This window comes from Neolamprologus brichardi, chromosome 10 (genome assembly GCF_056152115.1).
Source record: "Neolamprologus brichardi isolate AB-2024 chromosome 10, ASM5615211v1, whole genome shotgun sequence".
NCBI lineage: Eukaryota > Metazoa > Chordata > Actinopteri > Cichliformes > Cichlidae > Neolamprologus > Neolamprologus brichardi.
Window position 1 is genome coordinate 1233193 of NC_142113.1, and position 18626 is coordinate 1251818.

At 38.8% G+C, this 18626-nt stretch overlaps 1 protein-coding gene across 2 annotated transcripts in view; it reads left to right on the forward strand.

The window, feature by feature from the left end:
• Positions 1 to 4787: 4787 nt before the first annotated feature.
• The window catches only part of cltca (clathrin, heavy chain a (Hc)), a 35936-nt gene continuing 22097 nt past the window's right edge, over positions 4788 to 18626 (forward strand). For both annotated transcript variants that reach the window (XM_087847022.1, XM_087847023.1), the window contains exons 1-2: positions 4788 to 5104; positions 17095 to 17302. In XM_087847022.1, coding sequence (XP_087703148.1) covers positions 5063 to 5104; positions 17095 to 17302 — 250 coding nt within the window. In that variant the 5' untranslated portion in view covers positions 4788 to 5062. The remainder of the gene's footprint in view (positions 5105 to 17094; positions 17303 to 18626) is intronic.

Here is an 18626-nt window from a genome sequence, read left to right on the forward strand (position 1 = left end):
GGCTACAATGTACATGTGACTGAGGTGCATGAGCAGAAATGTAAAGGGTCAAGATGGTCGTGCATTATTTAGCGTGTGTGTGTGTGTGTGTGTGTGTGTGTGTGTGGAATAAACTAGAAACGGCTAAATTATAAACACAAAAACAGCGTGGCATGTGTCCCTTAACCGCTGGCTGTTTTAATGACACAGGCAGATGAAGGAAAAGGGGAAAGAAACAGAAGAGGAGCTTTTCAATGTCAGTTCCGGATCCCAGTGTCAGTCCCTCTCAGTCATTCCTGATGGGATCCTCCCAGCCACAGGAAGACATGGAGCGCCCATCTGTGGCTAAATGCTTGCCAAAGCACTGGGGTGTACTATCGGTCAAGAAATGGGTAAAGGAGACAGTCACCTTTTTGTAAGTTGCTTCCACTTACACATATCCCTGAGTGCAAGCATGGCTGCTCCTTTCACTGAGCTACATGGAAGACGCTTCTGTTATAAGACAATCAGAATGAAAGACCAGGGCAAGCGTGGCATAACTACCAGTGCTGCCCCTCATTTTGCATGAAATCTGCAGCTATACTTTCAGTGTCAGCAGGCCAGTGTGACGTGCTGATAGTCCCAAAGCCACTCTTTCATCGTAACACACATGGTGTCTCTGTCTTGGGTTTCCTCGCCCTGTGAATCCATGGCAACAGCAGCCTGAATGGTCTATTCAGGACACTCTCTACTACGCTCTCCCCTGAAACTATAGAGAAGTAAACAAACGCCATAGTCGGTCTGTTCCAGATACAGGCACACGTTATAAGTAGATTAGTTCTTTTTATAAGACTTGGACAAACAAAATTCATCAGTTCATTTCCAGAAAAACTTAAATTTAAAAATCTCGTTGTCCTCTGCATCTCAGCAGCCTCCACTGAACTTGCTTCATCTGAGTCAAGAGTGACAGTCAGGCTGGTTTTCACACTGTGTGCATTTGTGCAGATGTGTTTATGTTTGTGGCCAAAAACCTTCATCCCAACAGCAGCCAGACTGTACAATATGCACAGAGGATAAATCAGTGTTGAAACAGCTAAAAAAATAAATATGGGTCAAAATGCCCTTGATGCAAAATGAAGTCTTTGTGACATTTCTGTGTATTTTTTGTGTATTTTAGCACATTTTTGGCAGTTTTACTTTTTCCTCATTCATTTATTGTTTTCTACTGTATGTCTAATACAGTGCATCTAACAAGTGTGAGATTAATAAAATCTATATCCATCTATGTTGTAGTAAAGAACAAATGTGATCAGATAAGATAAAAGTAAAGGAGCTTCGATGGGTGGGATCTAACCAATGAAGGGTGTCGTTACATAAGAACATGTAAGAAGAGTTGACTATTCTGACTCAGTTATCTTTATTTTATTAGATATCCATTAGTCAGGGCAGCACGGTGGTTAGACCTGCCTGGCAGCTCCATCTTCAACGTCCTTTGCATAAAATAAATTTCCTTCCTGTTGTTGCCAAGTGGAATCCAGTGGTTTTCAGTGTTTGGAGTAACACTCGAGGGTCATCTTATTGTTGGGTTTTTTTGTTTTCTGTGTTCGCCGTATCATCGTAGGGTCTTTACATTACAATATAAATCACCTGGAGGAAACAGTTTTGTGATGTGGTGCCATCAGAGATGGGCAGTAACGCGTTACTTGTAATGCGTTACTGTAATCCGATTACTTTTTCAAGTAACGAGTAAAGTAAGGGATTACTATTGCAAAAACGGTAATTAGATTACCGTTACTTTCCGTAGGAACGCTGCGTTACTGCGTTACTAAAACCGTGATTTTTTTGCGAGAATGTCTCATGACAGTGACGTAAGCGAGTGCGACGTTCGTGACAACAGCTGTGTGCAGATCAACAATGGATCATATATCGAGTGCAGAGAGAGTATGAGCGTGCAGCGTTTAAAGCGTGGAAGTACTGACCTTACTTTGAGTTTGATTCCATAAAAAGTGACAAAAACATTAGTGTCCGTTGTGCGTGGGAAGAAAACTTCTTTTTACAGCGAAAAAACCCCTAAACTTCCAAACAAGCACCGAGTAGCTACGACGTAATGGGAAACTCACAGAGAAACTCACGGATTCTTCCACTGACCGCTGCACACCTGCACCAGGGTAAACCTCCGCCTACCCACTCCTGCTTTACAGGTGAAAATAGAGCAACAGGACCGCTAGTCTTTGACTTTATTTATTTTCTGCTGTGTTTTACTTGCATCTATTTGAAAGACTGAGTGTAAACACAAAAAATATTATTTTATGTGCTGGAATGTGCAGAAAATAGGTTTAAATGTTAAACTAATTTCTTCCAGTCAGAGAATGTTGCATATAATTAAATTTTTGCTTGATGCATAAAGTTAAAAGATTAAAACTAATAAAACAAGTTTTAAAAAGAGACTTTTCCATTTGATTACATTTTGTATGATGATTATGCAGAAAAAGTAGAATTGGGCTGAAAGATCTATCGCTTTATCACCTATTCAGGTTGTAAATCGTGTTTTTAAAAAGTAACTAAGTAATTAAGTAATTAATTACTTTTGAAAATAAGTAATCAGTAAAGTAATGGGATTACTTTTTTGGGGAAGTAATCAGTAATTAGTTACTGATTACTTTTTTCAAGTAACCAACACAACCAACACTGGGTGCCATAGAAATAAAACTGAATTGAATTGAACACGGCAGCACGACAGCACGGTGGTTAGCACTGCTGCCACACAGCAAGAAGGTCCAGAGTTCAATTCCACCATCAGGTCTTTCTGTGTAGAGTTTGCATGTTCTCCCCGTGTTTGCGTGGGTTCCTTCCGGGTACTCCGGCTTCCTCCCACCATCCAAAGACATGCAGTTTGTGGGGATAGGTTAATTGATTAATCCAAATTTCCCATAGGTGTGAGTGTGTGAGTGCGAATGGTTGTCTGTGTCTGTTAGCCCTGTGACAGACTGGTGACCTGTCCAGGGTGTACCCTGCCTCTCGCCCTGCGACCCTGAAAAGGTGAAGCTGGATGGATGGATGGATAGATATCCGTTAGTCATGCTATGAATTATCATCCATCCATCCATCCATTCGCTTCCGCCTATCCTTTTCAGGGTCGCGGGGGGCGCTGGAGCCTATCCCAGCTGTCATAGGGCGAGAGGCGGGGTACACCCTGGACAGGTCGCCAGTCTGTCGCAGGGCCAACACACAGGGACAGACAACCATTCGCACTCACATTCATTCGCACATTCACACCTAGTGACAATTTGGGTTATCCAATTAACCTATCCCCACAAGCTGCATGTCTTTGGACGGTGGGAGGAAGCCGGAGTACCCGGAGGGAACCCACACAAACACGGGGAGAACATGCAAACTCCACACAGAAAGACCCCGGCCTGATGTTGGAATTGAACTCAGGACCTTCTTGCTGTGCGGCAACAGTGCTAACCACCGTGCCACCGTGCTGAATTATCATCTTTTGTATAAACATTGAATCCTGTTTGTTTGTTTTTTAATGTGCAGAACTGGCTTAGTCTCTGTTGTTGTTCAGTTCCCATCTGCAGGGAAGAACAACAATAATCTGATCAGATGTTCACCACCTCAAATTTAATCCCCCTATAACACACTTTATGCACAGTAATCTTGGAGGATGGTACCACAGCTAGGCATCTTGACACATGATTGACTAATACATGCAGATCTAGTCGTTTTCTTGCGATGTCTGTTTCCTCAGAAGCTGTAATTGCTGGCTCGACAGAATAACATTTCTGCTGAAAGGTCAGCTCACTTAAGAGATGGCTTTCCCATAATTCAGTTTTATGTTGAGCAATAAGGTTACATCCTCTGCCAACAGAAATTGTGGATGTAAAAAAGGGAAATGAATACTCACTAAAATGCATGCACACTCCACCCAACACGTATTGCATGCATCTGAACAAAACAGAAAATTTCTGCTATTAGACTTTCTAACCATAATATTTCACGCATTATAATTCCTTTGACTGCCAAATTATAGAAAATAGATTCTAGTCGTCATGTGAATTCATAGGTATAGATTTCAGAAGAACACAAGGGGACACAGCCTTACAAATATGTAGGACACACAAAGTTAATAAATAAATAAATAAAAAGCTGTAAAACTACTGAGGAATGTGTTGACGTGTTAAGTATACTTTTACAATTAAAGACATTTTCTTGATAAATTAATGCAGGGGCGATTTCAAAAATTCACCAGAACAAGTCCCCCCAAACCCCAAGGCTTAAATTAAACAACACAAACACAATGGCCTGTATCAATAGGCACCGTAGTGAAAAGTTAGTCCTTTAATGTGAACCATGCTGTGTACACTGCGTACTGACCAGTAAGTTCTTGTTAAGGATCAAGAAAATATATATTATGATAAGGAAAGAATCTCCTCTGAGCATTTAAATAGCAATTTAAAGTAATTTAGCGCTGTCCCGTAATTAGAATAAAGTTGAATTACTCGTTTGAGTACCGAGTGATCGGATTGGCTGAGAGGAACAAGTGTACAGCTACAATACACCGCGTAGGAATGACGTTAATTTAGAAAGACGAATGATGTGGCAAAAATCAAAGGGCGAACAGAAAGAAGTAGTCCCACATTTACGTTTGTTCTCATATATTTTTATGCTGAAGTTCATTGTCTTATTTTGATATTTTAAAGAACAATTAAAATGTTATAAATGTTTCAAACAAACGGCAACATACTAAGCACAGTTCACTTTTTAAAAGTCGAAATACGTATCCATCCGCCTTATTGAGTGCACTTCCATTTCCGGGATGTTTTCTCTGCTGACCAACCTCCACCGCCATTGCAGGTCCAGGGAGTCGGTGTAGTGACAGTCGTTAGCCGGGGAAGACCGCAAGTAAACAGTTAAGGGAAGGAATAAAAAACAAATAAAGTACAGTCACACCGACAGCGCGTTTTAAATAAGGCGTAGAATTCGCTTACAATTGGACTTTAGACTAGAGACTTCCTGGCTGTCCGGCTAGGATCTGAGAGAAGCAGCCGTAGTTTGTTAGCATTAGACGAGACCGGAGGAGAGTGAGAGAGGAACCGCCATGGCTCAGATCCTGCCTATTCGCTTTCAGGAGCACCTGCAGGTATGTGAATCAATGAATGGTTAAATTGTTTGATCAAGTTCATCTTTCGGTCGCAATAACTGCCAGACTGGCTGTCGCTTCAGAGACTCTCAACACAAGTTTGAGATTGCTAGCAAGCTAAGTTAGCGTTTGGTGCTACGCTAACTAGCTTGACAGGGTGGATGACGTTTGTCTTGGCTAGTAGCATCAAGCATTCTTGCTAACACTTTGCTTACCCACCCTTGTTCGCTTCTTTAAGTCTGAAGTACAGAAATACAGCATATAAATAATACTAATAGGTCGTAGTGATGAACGGAAATATGTGTTTACCGTTTCTCATAAGTATTTGCCCCATTCACAGCAAAAGTGTTCATTTTCTCGGAGTGGCTATTGCTGTCGTTGGTATTAATCGTCACTATCAGTGCCTTGTAATCGTCTGATTCAGAAATGAAATAGTTATCCTTATTGTCGCCTGTTGCGACACCGCTCAATCGATTTCTTCAAATCACCATACGGCGCAAAAAAATATTAAAACTTCTACACCCGCCTTATTTGTCTGCGTCCTGATTATATGTACCGTCGTGTTAATTTGAAAGTGATTATTTGACCTCAAGGGGATATCACGTTGGCTGGTTGTACAAATGATCATGTGGTATGTTAGATAGCAATCCACCGCCCGTGCTGAATGACTTTGCCAAAGTTAACTGTGACTCAAGAATTCACGGAGCCTCCTTTTCTATTCAGTACTCTTTCTTTTTATCTCCGAGGCACACCTTGATCGCAACGGAGCTGCTATTAAAGATTTTTATACTATTAGTAAGTTCTTCCTTTTTGTGCACCCCCACGTATTACCTGGATTGTACGTACTTCATGCTTTAAATGGCCACACCTTTACTATAATGCCAATAAAACTGCTTTCAGGTTAGGTGGAGGAAACTGAAAGTCGGGAGTCTAAAGTGCTCCCGACTTTCAAGATGTAATGAATAAAACATAGACTTTTCGTGTCTAAATCAAGTTTCAAATGGGAACTCTGATCCACCCAAGTCTGCATTTGGTCTTTATTAAACAATTATCTCTGTTATCCAATGACTAAAGGCTTTGGGTGTCACATGAGACTAATAATTTGGTGTCAAGAAAGACATTTTAAGCTTTGATCAGTAGAACTGAGTTGTAAAAAGGGGGTCAGATGTTATGTTCATTGGCTTTGGGGGTTATTGTAACATTAAGTCATTTGCTCAGTCACAGGTTAGCTGAGTGGATATTTGAACACCAGGTTCCTGATGTTACTTTTTCTGATCCTAATGGCATGTCTTAAGAGATTAGCAATGTAGTAGTATGGTACTGCTATTCTTGTACATAGCAGGTAACTGCTATGGGTCAGACTGTAATTTGTGTCTGATAAATCTGTCAAACCAAAGATGAATAACATTTTCAGTACAGCGCAGCATTCCCTGTTACTACATTCTTAATTTATAAAGAAGTTAATTCATGTCACAGACATTGATGAGTTAATATGTAGGCCTATCACATGGGGTTGTATGGAGGCTGAGCTTCACAAAGCTATGCAAAGACCTTTTGTGCCTAGAGTTACAATGAAATTATTATTGAATGATTTTTGACTTGCTTATTAAGTCCTTTTGGTTGTAGAAGCAAACAGAGCAATACAAAATTGGCAAATTGCATTGTGACTTGACTAGTATTTTATCTTTAGTGAGGGGGGAAAGTGCTGTCATCCCCTAACAGTGCATCTTTCTCTTTCAAATGTGTTGAACATTTAATTCATTGAACTCACAAATTTCACAGTCAGCTGCAAGGTGAATGTATTTTTTGTGCTTGTTCTTCAGTCCATCTTTAAAAACTGACGCCATAGCTTTTAATTAATGTACTGTACTGTAATTCTCAGACTCATCAGGTTATGTTATGTGACAAACACAAAGGGATCTTCAGCACATATCACTAATGCATGACCTGCATATGCTGTTTCATTCATGATGCATATGGAGTTTCTGAACAAATGCATGTTAGAATCACTGCAAGAATTTCTTTTACTTACTAACTCTTTAGCTGTCCGTTTAATTATGCTCATGAAGTAATCTTTTTTTTTCTAATTATACCAGCTAATGGTTACCACTATTATGAGTGTGTTTAAGCTTGGATTATCTGTGAGAAACATCTTATGTCTTTCTTAGTCCAATTACTAAAAAACCAGATGAAGCTGAACTTGTTTGATCAAATGAGTAACTGTCAGTGCCTGGATGCAAAGCGTGTCGTTTCACCTTATGGTTGATGTTCTTTTTGCTTTGTTCATGTGGAGCAGAAATATTTACATAGTGCTGCTAGCAGTGTTTTATTTCTTAAGCTAGTTGGCAGGAATCCATCCAATATAAGATTGTGGCCCAATGGTGATATTTTATAATTAGTACTATTGTGATCACTAGCCAGTGCCAAAACCATTTATACTTTTATTTTATGGATAAATAAAATATAAATTGTGCCATGAATACAAGAATAAAAAAAAAAAAAGCTTCTATATTGTTACATAACATATGAATCATCATCACATCTCATTTTCCAATAGGCTAATCTAAGTCCACAAAGCTGCCTACCAGTGTTCAGCTTATATTGTTGCATTCCTTTTAGGTACTAGTTAGTAGTAAATCACCGTATAGGCACTGTTTGAGTCTACCCCACTGTGTGCTTAGCTGTGATTAACAATGGATTCAGAGCCTGTTAGACAGACTTGAAATCACCTCAGGTATCTCTTTTTTGTTTGTTTAATGTCTTAGGCTGAAAAATTGGATGTATCATAAAACATTCTTTGTGCAAATATGCATATCTCAGTTATGCACCATTATAACTCCTTCACATCTAGCTCTACTGCTTTATTTATACTCAAATGTCCACGGTGAGACCGTCCTGATGTCAGGTCATGGTTTATGCTTTTGTTTTTCACCCTTGAATTCTCAACCTTGCGAGTTCAAATACGCACAGACTTTAAGATTTGCTTTAGTGTTAAGTCAAAGTCAAACCCAATTTCAATCACTCACACAGTTTTGCATCATGATGTATGCAGGGATATTGTTTTCAATGCCATGTTCAGTTTTTTTTAAAGCCTAAAAGTGATTGTGGATCACCCTTCAAGGCTGCTGGGTGTCACCAGTGTTGGGTGATAGCTTAATTATTTTGCTCATTATTCATATTCTGACCAAACTGACATAAATGTCACGAACAAACTGGATGTTTGCTGATGTTGTGCTTAAATGGATATTTAAAGGTATGCTGGTTAATCAATTAATCAGCACAAAGCTTGAATAAAAGCTTTAGATTAATCAGTAACTAAACATTATACTTGAAACCACATAAATTTGGTTCTATACTTTTGAATCTGAACTTTTATAGATGTAAAACATGTCGAAATAGGATTGTTGCATTAATCATGTCGATTTTACTGGATCTGAATTGGAGAGCTGAGGCACTGAGCTAGCAATACATGTTAAACTTGGTAGTCTCAGTCTTTGCAGTTTCCTCCCTCCCTTGGTCTCCCCCACACTATCCATCTGTGTGTCATCCGGTCTACTTGCACATCTTGCATTTTTATATATCATCCATTTATATAGTGTAGTGTTGACTCCAGTCAAACAGACACGATAGCATAAGTGACAGTCACATCTTTCCCTCACGTGGTATAACCTTCAGTTTGCCATTCAGAAAAAGAGATAATTGTCATTTAGGTTTTAGTGGTGTGATTGTTCTGACAGAAACCAGTCTCAAAGTAAGCATGGGAGTGTAATCTTCAAAAATGGCTCCAGTTTGCGTAATGGCAACATGGTATCATTCTCTGTTGATGAAGACTTCCATTTTGCATTTAGTAAGCAGGGTTTGACAAGGCAGGCTTCCTATCCAGTGCCCAAAGATAATCTGAGGATTTGTAGGGAAAACCATAGATTGTGTGTTGCGTAAATACAATATTTCACATGCATAAGTCCATAATTGCATGTTACTCTTATCTACTTTTGGTGTACACAGTTTTTTTTTTGTCTTGATGTACACAGTAATTTGTTACATTTGCAAAAGATGTCTTCATTTATCTCCCTTGGTTAAGATTTTGAATTGTACTCGAGCTTTTTCTATTGTCTTTTGGTATATACTGAAAACACTGCATTAAAATACACTATGACAGAAAATGTATACATTTCCGTAATTGGGCTTTATTAGTAACAAATGCATGACAGCAGGCCCACAATATAGTGAACATTTCAAAAAGTTTCTTACTTGTACTAGTCTAATTAGAATACTAATTATAGCTCAGTGTCATTATATTACTGGACTTGGCTGTCTTTTACAGTTGTACTAGCTTCTTTTCCTTTGAAATAGAGTTTGATATTCACAAAAAATAGTCATTTAGATAAATTTTGCCCTACATAGGAAGACCTTGAGTTAAATATACAAATTTACACAGGGTGCAAGAAAGAAGAGGATGTGATTATTAGTGGTGATCTTTCAAATAAGTGTTGTGGATAGCTTTAAATTAGGTGTTTGTAGTCTGAGAAAGGATTTAGTTCCCTGAAAACCTGACGCTTTGTATCTATAGTTAAATGCACTCACAATAGTTTTTAATAGCAAATTGATTTAGTTCAAAGCAAATACTTGTACATCCCTTCTGTTTGCCTGTTGAGGAGGGGCAGGCTGTTTGATGCTTTTTACAAAGGTTTGCATGTCACACTTTGACCTGTGCTAGTAAATGACCACCTGATACCTCGTGACAGGCTGGCAAGGATACAGATTTGCTGAACACTTGACATTCTGCAGCAGCCTCTAAATGTAAGATAAAGCTCTCATTTAGGGAAAGAAGGAAACTGTAGTCTCACAACCACCTCAGCAAGAAATGACCTGAACTGGAGACAGATGATGTTCAGAACCCCTTCCATCTTTTTTCCTTTCTAATACTATAATTGTAAAGGCAGCACTTTTTATGCCTCACCCATGATCCCATGTCCCCCTCCAGTGGCCCATGATAGCAGAGAAGGCAGGATTCGGCAGGCCTGTTGTTTCAGTCCTGGTAGACAATGACTCCCTGGCTTCCTGTTGTGGAGTATTGCAAACAAGTCCTGCTAGCCTCAGCACATTACATAGCACATCCTTCCCTACCCTGCCTTGAACTTTACATGTGCAAAGTTTATTTTCTGCTGAACAAGATGCTGCTTTCCTTTAAGGGAAGAGCATACAGGTTAAATCTACTGACAGGACTGACAGGTTGTTGGAGAATAGTTCAACTCTTTCTGTGGATTTATTGTCAGTGTAAGATTGGCAGCAGCCATGTGCTCAGTTGTTGGGCCTTTACTAAATGTGTTTGACTTGACTTTCTTGGAGTCGGTTAAACTCCATTCTTACTAGGCTTATATATTTGTTTATAGAGGAGTTGCTTAAAATTTGACCTATTTTGGATATGGGGCGTTAATTATATTTTTATCTAGTTAGTTCTCATTCCCAGGATATGATTTGCTTAGACTTGAGTTATCTGTCCTTCCTTCTCTGAAGTTCAGTTGTTGTCACTGTGATTAAAACTGATAATTTCCTGTACTGTGATCTCAGTTCCTGTTGCAACCTCACATTGAAGGTATTGGAGTTAGTCCATTTATGACATAAATCGAGGTCATGAGTGTCTATAAACCTTGGCTAATGTGCTTTTGTTTCCCAGTAGATAAAAAGGCAATCTGCATCTGCTTTGACTTTTTTTTGTCTCAAAGTTTCAAATGGGGATCTTTTTATTAGGCTTTTTGTTCTGAATGTCACGTTTGTCCCTTGTGCTGTTGAGAAATACATAATTATGCTAACTTGACTAATTGGTGTATAACTGCAGTAAATTGTCAATAAAGCATGTGGATGGGCACTTTCTGCCACTGATAAGATTATCCTTAGCTTATATAGTGGTGCAACGGATGAAAAATCACACGGTTCGGATCGGATCAATTTTCGGATCAGTGAAAAAAGACAAATTGAACATTTACTTATTTACTTATTGAAGTATTTTTTTGCCTGTTAAAAACATTCAACTCTAGACTCATTCCACGCAATTATTAAAAAACAAATTATGGTACAATATAGGGCAGTACAGGGCTTTGTATCTACCACTCAATTCAATTTTATTTATAAAGCACCAAATCACAACAACAGTCGCCTCAAGGTACTTTATATTGTAAGGTAGACCCTACAATAATACATACCGCTCATTATATCGCACTCTGCTGTGATATAATGAGCTGTCACGTAGGGGTGGGCGATATAAACGATATACAATATAAACGATATAAATTTGGCCAACGTAAGAGATTTTGACTATATCGCTCTATCGCGATAGCGCATGTTGATGATGTCGTTAAGCTGCGCCTGTTTTGGTCAAAAGCATCGCAGCGGCTACAACCATTATAATCTGCAAATTATGCCGGGCGACAGTCACAGCAAAGAGATGAAGCACTTTTGAAATATGGGTAAAGCCAAAAACTGCTTCCTCCACTTCCGTAACATTGATTCATTAATGCTGAATTCTCTCGCAGCTGCTCTGTTCCCATGTTGTTGCAGTATATTAATAACTAACCTCGTATTGTGGATGAATAATCTCAGTTGTTCTCCTGACTGAAGTTTGGCCCGTGTATAGCATCCTGCTATGCGATTGCATTTGTCCCTAAAAACATTTTTTAAACAAATTTCTGCACGCCCAAATTGTTTCGAGGTCAGTAAGCACAACCAGAATTCATACGTAAGGCACACTCTCGATTTTTGAGAAAATTAAAGGATTGTAAGTGCGCCTTATAGTGTGGAAAATACGTTATACAGAAGAAAAGAATATATTGTGATATATATCGTTACCGTACATGCTTCAAATTATATCGCGATATGAATTTTAGGCCATATCGCCCAGCCCTACTGTCACGGTCACGTAGCTTTCCGTTGTGTCCCGGAGGTCCACCCATTTGTAGTAGTTAGGGCAACAGAAGATGCCTGGGACATTTCAGCCATAACTTAAATCTTTTCCTGCTCATACATGCTTGGAACGATCTTGCCACTAAAGTGGACGCGCAACGGGATATCATAGCGTGGCACGTTCATCATAGTTTAAACCCCTTGTTTTGCACAAAGGAATACGTCTGCAGCTAAACAGCCCAATAGCTTTTGTAATAGCTTTAACCCGGTCGGATTGGGCAGCAATGGGCTGCTTAAATACCGCAAACTCCTCTGCTCCTCCACTTGGATTGCTAGCGCTGGCCATAACTATTGCTTGACAGACCCACCACGCCACCATACACATACTTTTTTTTCTTCTTTTTCGAATCTTCGGATCACATGTGTGCCGAACCGTGGAGTGGGATCGGTTCGGATTACGGATCAACCGTGATCCGTTGCACCACTACAGGGCACATGGCCAGGTATCTTCCTTAGCTTATATAGCATAGCAATTTTGGTCAGTAAAGGAAAAAATGATTGATCATGGAAAAAATAACTAGAACATTATAATCTGTCATTGGAAAAAAATAAGGCTGGGCTTGAGCTAATGGTTTGTAAAGAGATGAATGATGGTAATAGTGTAATCATAATTCATGTCTCTTGCTGGCATTTTGTTGCTGCCATTGCAAATGCTTGCTGAACTACCGTATTTTTCGGATTATAAGGCGCGCTGTCGACAAACGGGTCGGTTTTCATAGATGAGACGCACCAGTATATGTTGTTCCAGTGTTTTTCTAATTTTTGCTATGTAACTTTGCACTGTCCACTTTTTGCTGTAACAAAACAAATTTCCCACGTGTGGGACTAATAAAGGTTATCTTATCTTACATTAATGACTAACCTCATATTGTGGCTGGATTATCTCAGTTGTTCTCCCCTACAGAAGTTTGGTCCGTTTACAGCAATTTTCCATGCGATTGCATTTATCAAAAAAATATCGGGAACTTTTATCAAGTGGAAAAAAGTTAGCGTTCAGGTTCACTGTGTTATGCTTTGTTATGCTAACATAGTTGTGTCGCTAGCGATCACTAGCACAGCATTATATACCATCTAGCCCTACTTCAGTAACCCTACAAACGTCACTATTGTGTAGTTTTCTGTCTTCATTCATGTTGGAAGTGATAGCAGAGCTGTACGTTTTATTTTTTTCCAGAAATCTCTCAGTCAGAACATGCTATATCATGTTTAGGTAACTAGCGAAACCAGCGAGCTAACTTCCTGCTAACTTCTAACTCCATTAAATTTAATAAATTCTATTTTCATGGATGCCTGGCTGTTAAACGTAATTGTTACACTTTGTAAAGCAGCAACGCTGATCATTTTATTAAAGATGAAAGAATTTACACAGTGTTCGTTTGACTGTGGGACCTTACGTGGACGGAGTTTTGGACCCAGATTACTATGAGTCGCGAGGCTCCTGACTACGGTAGCCATAACGCTTAGACAATCCATCAAGCGGTGCGGCTTCGTAGCGTACTAAAACATTTTTTGACAGATTTTTGAGTGTCGTGTACCACATAAAATTGGTTTGAGGTCAGTAAACACAGCCAGAATTCATAGATAAGGCGCACCAGATTATAAGGCGCTCTGCCAATTTTTGAGAAAATTAAAGGATTTTAAGTGTGCCTTATAGTGTGGAAAATGCGGTAGTCTCTGCTACATCAGCATTTACGTGCTCTAGGTGATCGATTCTGTAATTATCTTTCTTAAATGTGTTTTTTTTCTTCTTCTTCATTAAAAAGTGTTTTACCAGGTACTTTGCCTACCCTTCGTAGTTGTATGCATTCTTTATTCTCTTTGTCAACACTTTCTAAATACAGATTGGTTTGATTTTCACTCTTGCTTCATGCAAGTCTCTTGGGGGCTCTTCCTTTGTTATCCTATTATTGATCAACTGTGGAGGGCAGCACAAACAAATTTTTAATTTTGATTTTGGCGTATCAGAATTAAAAGAACATGATCATACAATATTAAAAATGCATGCTCATCATATTGGCATATCAGATTCAAAGAGTACTGTCTGTTTGCAGAGCAACAGAACTAATCTAACTAACCTTTACCCTGAAAACACACGACAGTCTGCGGTATAGTTAATGCGTAAAGACCAAGAAACACAACGTTGCTTATGTGAATCGTTCAAATTGTCAACTTGGATATCAGTAAAAATGAGCTTGTGCAGTGTGTCAGTGCAGCACAGTGTCAATGTGAAATCAGTGGTCTGTTAATTAATTTTGCTAAGTTTCAGTACAACGTTTTATACAAAGCAATGTTCTGTTTACATCAGAGTGCAGGGAATTCAACAAATGAATAATGATGACTTTACTATTGAACAACGTCACTTTGGACATAATTGTGTGGCTCTAGTTGGTTGGTTGATGTGTTAACAGCTATGCAGAGCAGTGCTAGACTGAATGGTTAAATGATTTTCCACATTGTTTGTAGCTCCTTTGGGCTGACCTGCTTTCAGCCAAATTCCTGCTCAGTGATGTTGTAGCAGTGTTTTACTCTAATGTTTCCATAGCAAAACAGTCTCCCAAACCAAACTGTGGTGTGGTCAATCAGTCTGTGTTTGCTTTTCTTTATTCCATGCAAGAGGGGTAGCATTCATTGTGATAAGGCCATGCTGGTCTTTCCTGTTTTAGAAATGCTTTTCATGTGTGAATGAAAGGGCTTCCTGCTGATCCAAGAATAGATGAGAGGGAAGCGAAACGCATAAACCTGTTTAGAAATATTGTGTAATAATAGCTTCTTCTTGTGTTTTTAAAATGTAGAAATACATCTGTTTGAATTAATGAGCACTCATTTGAAAGCAAACTAGTAGTTCATTTGCACAGCAGCTGCATCGGATGTTGCCATAACTGAATAGTGAGTTCTTGGTTATGCTGAACATCTATTTAAATTAATTTAAGCTATGTAGTATCTCTTGCTGTGTTTTCATGAAACAAACTGTTGCTAGATATTAGTGAAAGCTGATGTGTTCAGGGTCAGAAGGATTCTCCACATAGGCCGTTTGTCCCATGTTTGAATAAATGTTGTCTTAGTAAACAAGGCTTCCATACTGGACAATGGCAACGATGAGAGGCATGGAAGCTGCAGTGACGTTACTGTATGATGTCACCTCTCCACTGTTCAAAAAAAAAAATGTTCAGATCAGTTTTCAGTTCTTTCCTCATAGCTTGTAGTAAGACTTGTTCTGTACAGTTGTTTGTCATTGAGAGGGAACCAGGTTACACACTGTGTGGTTGGGGCAGGGTTGTGGAGAGGGTGTGTCCTGTCATTGATAAAAGGGCTCTTTCGTTGAGCAGTTTTCAGAACTGAGTGTGTTTGCTGATTAGAATTGAACTAGGCAAAATCTTTAGAAGGGGGTCACATTTTTATCTCTAGAGTCTTAGAAATGAACATTTGCCAACAAAGATGAGAGTGATCCAATATGCTTAAAAAACCCTCCAACATAAAACATTTCAGCACTACAAGTGAATGTGTAAAATTTTATGGCTGGTTGATTTAAGCAGGCAGTAATAGTTTGCGCCTTTAACACACAGATTAAGATTTATTAAGCGTTATTATAAGTATAGTAACAGCTGTCTACTAAAAAGACACAAAAGATATGTTATGTCATTTGCACCCATGGATTTATTTTGAATAAAATGAGAAAGCATTGTAACATTTCTGAGGCCATTTTTCCTGAAAGCAAAGCATTATACAACCATTCCCAGCTTTATTCACATTACTGCAATAGGATATATGTTTATTATTTGTAAATGATTGCTGTGCATGATATAGCAGTTATGTCTGATCAAAGATGCAAATACTTGGCCATAAATAAAAATGTATATACACGATAACGGTCTTGGGTTTAAACACAAAACCATGTTCTAAATAGTTGTGATTATTCAGCAGTTGTACAACTGTGGTGTATTACTCATTGACAGCCAAAAATTGGAGGAAGTTGCAACAGCAAAACATGGTGCATGGGATGGTTTTTGTAGTTTCATTTCCTTTAAATTTACGTTACACCAGTGTTGGCTGTATGTGGTTGATTATTGCCTTTTTCTAATTTTTCATGTTCAGTATTATTCGTATAGTTAAGCAATGAAAACTGCTTGTTCTTGATGCTCCACTCAGAGCTGGCTTTGCCCATTGCTCCTCTGACTGTCCTCAGCAAGCACTGCTGTGTCAGGGTTTGTGTAAGGCAGGCAGGATACCCTGTTTCCAGCCTTTGTCAGTAAGCAGATCTGCAGAACTTGCTGGTGTTACATGCGGCAAATTGTTTCACACACAGCCCGAGGCTTTATTTTTATGCAGGTTAATTTTTTCACGTGTCCTGTCTCTCTTTTCATGGAACACCTACAAGTAATTGAAGCTAAAGCTAAGGCGTGCTCTAATGTACTTGAGTTTCTCTCAGGGATTCAAATTGGTGTTAATTTAGGTAAAACTTGGACAAAATAAAGCACCAGTGGCTGTCTATATGACGTGACAGAATCATCTTCATGCACTGATATTGGTATATATTGTGTTGGTAAACCAGCTCCTGTGAAACATAATAATTTCTGAGAAGTCAGACTTTGAATAGTTACTGTTAGTCAGACTAAAGAGACACTTGAGTGTTATGTAATGATGTTGCAGTTTCCTCTTTGGCCCATACTTTGAGAACTTGGCTGTGCATTAGCTCTCCACCCAGGCCAGGCAATAACTGTTACATCCAGTATAAAACTACGGGTGTCCAAAGAACTGCTGCCTAGCTCCAGTATGGCAAACTCATCCGCTCTCTGTGGTAGTGCACAGTAGCTGAGTTTAAAGTCCCAACATTCTTAGTGGACCCTGTTGTTTGGTCAACTCCTGGCATTAATTTGACTATAGATTTGTCAAAGGCTTAGGTTGAAATTGTGACAGGAACAATGTGACATATTGTTTCCCGAGATGATCTTCATATTTACCTAACGAACCTTTTGCTGCCCAGTTCTGTTCAGGCTCACATGGTTCTGCTTTTTTCCCCTCGTTTCTTTTAGCTCCAAAACTTAGGGATCAATCCGGCCAACATAGGCTTCAGCACCCTAACCATGGAGTCTGATAAGTTCATCTGTGTGCGTGAGAAGGTGGGTGAGCAGACTCAGGTGGTGATCATCGACTTGGCCGACCCCAACACACCTATCCGCAGGCCCATCTCAGCTGACAGCGCCATCATGAATCCAGCCAGCAAGGTCATTGCACTTAAAGGTATGGCAGTCTATTTACATTTCAAAGGCTGCATGTCTCTGAGTGCAGTGCATTACCACAGAGAGGAAAATGTGTTCAATCCTGTGTGTTAAATATCAGGGTTTAACACAAACGTTAACTAACCACTTGTAAGGGACTTACAGCATTTCATTAGGACATGTTTTTCTTCTATATAGCAACATGTTATCCATTTAAAATTTTAAGAATATTATGAATTATTTTCATTTATTTATGTCCATACACATCCAGCTACTTTAGTTTTCCATTGTGGTTAGTTTTTAATGGCCAACATGTATGTTTTTGTTTTTTTTCTTCCTCCAAACATTTGTCCTGTAAATACTCAGAATGGGATATTTTTATTCTTTTTGTCCAGCATCCATGATTGCTTTGACTTTTTTTGTTGTTTTTGTTTTTGTCTTCTCTTATTTTTTTTTCCTTTACTGCTTTCTTATGTGTTTGCAGACGGTGAGTTGAAATTTAACTACTTCATTGTGGAAGTAAAATCCTGTTTAAAGCAACATTTATAAGCTGAATATCCATTTGAAGCATAGAGACTACTGTAGAGTTTGTTTGCTCTTAGAGCTTCAGCACTAATGGGCTAGGTTTAAGTATTCTTCACACATATGTTTAACCAAGTTTTAGTGCATTCTTGAAATTCCTTTCCACATCTCAGCCAATATTCTATAAACAGGATTTAGCTTTCACAGTCTTACAGCTTGCTGGCATTTCATCATTTTTGTTTTATGTACAAGTGATTTAGAACCTGTTGCAAGTGTGATAATACTGTGGGTAAAATGATTTCATTTTAATTTGCATTTCTTGGTTTCCGTTTGAAATCCATGTCCTCTTCCATCTGTGTTATGTTGTAATTAACTTTCTTCATTTGTCTCAAAGCTATGCTTAATAATTTTTATTAATTGTTCACTGTAATAAGAACTAAATATTACAGTTTGTTACAAGACCAGAGAGCTCAGGAATTTATCTTGTAATCTGTGCGAGAAGTCTAATGCCACCTGTCATCAGCACTGACTTCACTTCACATGGTCCTAATGGGACTTTACTCTGTCACGTGTAGTGCCCGGTGAGGATTGAATTGGGTCAAAACATAGAATGAATAGTAATCTGTAAGGCTTGCTTGTCAGGGTGTGGAAATGATAAAATTATACTTATATGTGATTGCTATTAAGAATGATGAAAGTTGACTGTGGTAGCTTATCCTAGAGCTCAGAAACCTTGAGTATCCTCACGTGTTTAGCCCATGAGCTTTTACTTATGCACCTTTTTAAAGATTTTATGAGCAAAGCAATTTTGTTTTTGTTTTTTT